The 6,000-nt window shown below is 45.8% G+C and overlaps 1 protein-coding gene across 1 annotated transcript in view; it reads right to left on the bottom strand.

Annotated features, from left to right (window-relative positions):
* Positions 1 to 726: 726 nt before the first annotated feature.
* The window catches only part of RNFT2 (ring finger protein, transmembrane 2), a 28,234-nt gene continuing 22,960 nt past the window's right edge, over positions 727 to 6,000 (bottom strand). The window contains exons 7-9 of the mRNA XM_026075198.1: positions 3,832 to 3,897; positions 2,674 to 2,775; positions 727 to 989 (exon numbers count right to left, since the gene is read on the bottom strand). Coding sequence (XP_025930983.1) covers positions 855 to 989; positions 2,674 to 2,775; positions 3,832 to 3,897 — 303 coding nt within the window. The 3' untranslated portion in view covers positions 727 to 854. The remainder of the gene's footprint in view (positions 990 to 2,673; positions 2,776 to 3,831; positions 3,898 to 6,000) is intronic.

The following is a 6,000-nucleotide window of genomic DNA, read 5'->3' as shown; positions in this document are numbered from 1 at the left end:
GCTGCAGAGATACCTGAATTTGTGACATGGTCTTGGTTAGGACCTTAACTTTTCACCTGGTCAAATCAAACTTGACTTTAACCTCTCCCTGCCTCMTGCTTTTCTCCCATAGGCTAGGAAATCAGAAAGCCTGGTCATGAAAATTAAAGAGGAAACACATTCCCAAGAAAAGCAAGTGTCAGTTCCAGGCTCACTAACATGGTCTTTCCCAAATTCCTTGAGATTTAATTAAGATGACAACACACACAATTTATGGAACCAACTGCAAAAACAAGGCTGCTGGGAAATGATGTTCTCCAGTCCCCAAACAGATCTTCGGACATGTGGCTCTGAGGCAGTGTTTTGGAAAAGCTCTCAAAGGTAATATAACAGCAACAGTGTAATTTTGTAAAGTTATAATTTCAGGCAAGTTGAGGTGATGATTTAATGTGAAAAATCTCACCTGTGGTTTGAGCCAGAGGAGGACAGCTTTTTTTCCAGTGCACCAGGTTATACACATGCAATGGTGAATTCACAGCATGCTTTACTTATACATGCAACATTTACCTGTGCTAAAAGGACAGAAAAAAAGGAAACATGCCAGGCAGCTTGTAACATACATGTTCAAGAAAAAAAATCTTGGCTCTAGCTTAGCCATTGAGGTTGTCACAACATGAAACATATCTTTCTCTCCTTTTAGGATAATGTTTCTGACTAGTAACAATTGTTCTAGAGGCTGCTGGAGAAGCAGAGCTGGGAGAAAGACCAAGACAACAAATCCACAGGCAACTAAATAGGTGTATGGGACACCAAAAGATTTTCCAGCTTTTTCTTGTCTCTGCACACGTCATTCCATGTGTTGGTATGCACCGGTTTTAATACACCTGGAAATGAGCAGAGGTGGTGCCATCCTTCCAGCAACGCAGGGTGTCTACTGTGACAGAACGACAAAGAGGACAGGTCTTCTCCCTGTCAAACCAGAGGCAGAGGCATTCTTCACAAAACACATGCTGTGGAGACAAAAGAGCATCATCACCATGAGGASAGGAGATCCAGTCCTGGTACTAAGTGTGCACACTCAGCTGGACAGCGACGGGAGCAGGAAACCATTCGAGCTCAGGTGGACAGTGCAGCTGACCAGCAATACTCAGCTGGTATGAAAAATAAATCCTAACATTACTAGTACTGTACATCAGTTTCCCAAAGGTGATAATATGTTACTCTGTTTCTGAATACCGCAACAGAAAGAAACATTAAAAAGGCCTAGGATATTTGGGCTAACAGAGTAGTTGAGAGCAGTAACAGGTTGTCTCTCTAACCTTTTTTTCCACTCTTTTTCCATGCCATGCACTCATCACGTCCCTGGCTTGTTTTGCAAGTCTTTACTTAGCTCGGAGTCCCCTTTCACTCCCCTACTCCTTACTGCATTTGTCTCTTTCTGCTCATATCACCCAGTTCTAGTCAGTAGCTTCTACCATCCCAGTTTCCCCTTCTCTGTACTATCAGCTTTCACGCCTCATCTTCTCCACTCATTCCTACCATAAGACCCAACAGGATTCTCTCTCCAGCTCATCTTGGGTGCTAATAGAGAGATCTTGTTGGATGACTGTCCAGCACTCGATCCCACTGAGCCCCAGACTGGAAGAGCAGGAATAGGGAGGAGAATGGAGTACTAGAAGCTGAGGCCTCCTCAGCACACATGGACTTGGCAGAAATGTTATCTGCCAAAATCTTGACTCTGATTAGCATATAGAAATACAGCTTCCTCTGGGGCTTACAGCTTGACAGCATCTGCACAGATGTTCCTGTGAACACCAAGAAGCACATGCATGATGCACAGGCTACCTACATGCTTGAATTGGATACCCCTGCTCCAAAGCATGGGAATGTTGAAGCTCTTCAAAAAAGGTCTCTAGAGCCTTATTTTGACATCACAAGAGAACATATATCCCACCAATTCTGGTGGGAACAGGAAAGAAAATCTTGGGAAAGCATCACCAGTCTCACCACTAAGCAGTGCCTTTGGGCAGTCTCTGATATACGAACAAAACACATGGCAGTGTGGTGTGTCTGAAAGGTTTGAACAGTACCAGATTGGGACTACTCAGAGCACGCCATTCTTAAGCTTTTGTTTTTTTGCCAGGGCTTACCAAATGAGAAACGGACCAATTCCCATGTATTGGCAGGGGGACCTTCTATATGCAGGAGAGCTACTTTTATTCCTGGCCAGGTGTTCAGAGGCCAGATCGATCCAGCCATGACTGCATGGTGCTGCACCTGTCTTAATGCACCCTATCAGGCTCATTCTGGACCTGTGCCCCTCTTAGAGCACTTAGAGCAATGCTCATAATTCGGCTGGCCTGTTGACTAGCCAGTATCCCCAAGGGTCAGATAAAAATGCCTTGCATTCTAGATCCAAGGTCTGGATTGCCAATTGGCAGTCCCTGGACTACAGGGCTGGTCTTTGCCATCTCAGTAGCTACGATCAGACTCTGCAGAGTGAAGTTCATATGGCTCAGCTATCGTGAATCACTGGCTGTCTGGAGGAGGGCAATAAATAGCCACTAGGAGCTAGACCAAGACCCAGCAAATGATTTTATAAGTGCCTAGGCTAACTGTGCCGCTCCCCAGCTGCAGAGGTTAACCGAGTGCACGCCAACGGGGGCACGTGATGGGGGAACGTGGGGTTCTTACCTGGCACATAAGGATCAAAGGTTCCCTGAATTCTGCCTGGCAAATGGCACAGATGTCACCTGCCTCACTGCACTGCTGGCTGGTAGCACGAACTCCGTATGTCTGTTAGGGAGAGGGGAAAAAAACACAGCCCTGTTAAAGGGTTTAAAGAAAACCCAGTTTCTGGCTGAGCGTATGCACAGACACGGCTTTTCACCTCTAGATGCCCTGCACTGCCTGGGAAGCAGGCTGGAGTTAAGTCACTGTGTACGGGAAAGGATGATTTGGGGACCAGTGTGCAGAACGTGGGGAGTCTGGAGTTGTGCGTTCTCTGTTTTGTTTTCCCCTCGAGCTGACTCCACCTTTTAGTGCCTCCACTTGTGGAGCAATGATAATGAAATTTAATGAGCTCAACAGGGAGCTGAAAGGATTAATTCAGCATCATTTGCAGAGGTGTTTAGATGGTGGGAGGTATTATTATTAGCAAGTTAGACAATAGAAGAAAGAATAACAGCAGCAGCACCCACAGGCTTCCCACCTTATTTTTGTAAAATAAGTGGAAGGTAAATGTTGCTTTTCCTATTGTAACAGTAATAGGGAAAATGGAAACATGCTGAGGAAAAATGACCAACACAAGCCCACAGAATAAGCAAGTCAAGCTCTAACAAACTGCGATGATGTTATGCTCCTTTCCCCTACAGTCTCAGCCTTTACTGTTCTGAAATACAGATCAGAGTATTTCACTACAAGAGATCTAAATATCACTACTGTATAATGACATGCCGGGGACAATTTCTGCATACTGTAGTAACYATTTATTTTAATACCACCGCACATCAGGCACTACATATTTTTATTTCAAGTCTGGCTTACGCTCCACAGTTCAAAGTTTTATCAGCTTCTTAAGATTTTGGCATCAATGGATTAATCCATATTACACAAGGCTTCCAATCAGACAAAACAGGCCAGCCTTGCAACCATCCCTGACCACTGCTCGGACAGGGCAGATATCAGAAAAGGTTCCTAACACCCTGGACAAGAGATACCAGCTTCTCCCAGCCGTGGGCCAACAAGTCATTTTATTCTGTGATCCTGATGTGCTGAGCAATTATCAATTMCATCATTCATTAGTAACAAGATTTCACCTATGAAACTGGCCTAACGCATGTGACTACTTACCTGTGCGGTGCAAAGGACTTTCAGTGCCTTCCGGACACTTCCCACACGACCACAGATGTCAAAAGACTGCAACAAAGACATTCAATTTCAGACGTTTTTTACAAATGTGTGTGCGTGTGTGTGTGTGCGCGCGCGCGTACAGTCCAGAAACTCAGGAAACACGTGGCCCAGTTTCTCCAAATGGATACTCGGAGGGAACAAAGAGCCTAGACAACAGCAGTGCCAAAAAAAGATTTCACGGTGATCAAGAGATGTGTAATAAATGTGAATTGACAGTGCAGCAGGGTAGCCAAAAAACCCTGGTAACAACGGGCTGCAAAGCAGGGACTTTACACGACAGAAAGGGGGGCAGCAATTCGGGAGCTGTGATAGGGAAAGCTGCCTGTCCCCACAAGGTCAAAGAGGGCTAAAAAAGACCCAGTCTCACCCTGGGAACRGAGCACCTGAGAAGCCCAGAAGTGAGGCTGGAAAACACTGCAGGCGGCTTGGGAGAGAGGGAAGGAGGGGCAGGCTCCTTACATAGAAGAGGCAGAAAACTGCTTTTCTCAGCCTCTGGGGAAAAGGGGGATTTCCAGGGCTGTGAGGCTCTGCCACACAGCTTGACACTTCGGGGTCCAGATGATATTACGAGAGAAGGAGTGGGAATTGCCTGTCCTTCTGCAGAGAGTGATTTAGTGGAGTGCGGTGATTAAATACTACCAAGAGAAAGGCCTGAGGAGAGAGAAGCAGGACTGAGGCTGGGTTGCTCCCATCTGCTTAAAGAGYGAGAAACTTCAAATGCTGGGAAGGGATCCTGCATCTTGGTACTTGCACACGCCCGAAGATGGCCAAAGGCAGGGGCAACACCAGGTCTTTTTCCTGCCCCTCTCCCTCAGTTGCCTGGCAAACATGATGTAACTGTATCTGAAGAGCAGTGATCATTCTGGGCTCTGGACTAAAGAGAAGGGCAGAAAATGAGGCTGCAGAAAATGACTTCTGAAAAGAGACTAAAAGACATAAATATTTACAGCTTAGCTAAGCCGTACAAAAGCGGGGGAAAAAGATGTTAAACTGCCTGCAAATATCAAGGTGCTCAGCACAGCGGCAAGAGAGGGGATACTCAGCATTCTTCAAGTGAAGACAYGGTACAACTAACAAAGGGAGAACAACTTCAAAACCTAAGCCGGAATGTCAGCTTCATCTCCCTTACCTGCTGGTGGGACACATTAAGAACTAGGCAAGACGTAAAGAAACRGTTGTGCAAAGAGCAGCTCTGCATTAGTCGGGAGAGGAGCCAGATGACATAACAGGACCTTTCATTTCTAAGCTGTCTGAGTGAGGAGCAGCCAGGTGGGCAGGGGAAGGTGYGATGCAGAATACGCAGAGCTGTAGTGGACTAGCACTATGTCGGCACCAAAATGCCTGGAGTTGGCTTTCTGTTTTGYTTATTAGAATGATTAAGTGGGCTCACTGCAGGGAATGTCAATGAGATCATCGTGCAATAGATATGGAATCAAATGAAAGCACCAGTAATGCTTCCAGTCAGCATGTAAAAAGGCTCCCAGGGTCCTTCCAGTAATGCTTCCAGTCAGCAACTAGCACTTGAGACTGCAGACTGCTACAGACATTTTAGTTACTAACAAGGATAGGGATCAGCTCTCTCCCACAGTCCAATTCGCAGCTTTTTCTGGATGCTTTGCTTATAAATGCGACTTCTAACGCCTTTTCTCTGGCTCTGATGACTCCTATTCTTCCAGTTCATTTTCCCCCCCTTAATTTTTTTTTTCTTCTGGAGTTTCCTGTACCCCTAGAGATGCGTGTTTCAGTAATCTCTTCAMCACCAATTTGCCTCCCCACCCACTGAAGTCTATGTTGCATCAGTCATCTTTCTAGCAATAGGATTGCAACAGTTAGGTTCACAGCTAGTCAGTGCTCTCTTCAAGTCAATGGAAGATCAGCTGTAAAATTGCCATCAAACCCCTTCAAACTCTTCCAGTGACTGAGATAGGGTTCAACTCACAGTTCCTGCTGGAGCAAAGCAAAAACCTACTGTTACACCACTCTGCCAATTTTTTTCCCCAATTCCACTCTTACCCTCAGCTGGGTGCTTCTGTTCAAGSTGGGGGAAAAAAAAAAGACCTGATGCCTTAACTTATTAACATCTGGGATTTCTTTGCCAAAATCAGAGGT

Source organism: Apteryx rowi, unplaced genomic scaffold (assembly GCF_003343035.1).
Source record: "Apteryx rowi isolate R43461 unplaced genomic scaffold, aptRow1 scaffold_40, whole genome shotgun sequence".
Lineage (NCBI taxonomy): Eukaryota > Metazoa > Chordata > Aves > Apterygiformes > Apterygidae > Apteryx > Apteryx rowi.
This window is presented reverse-complemented; position numbering and strand designations above follow the sequence as displayed.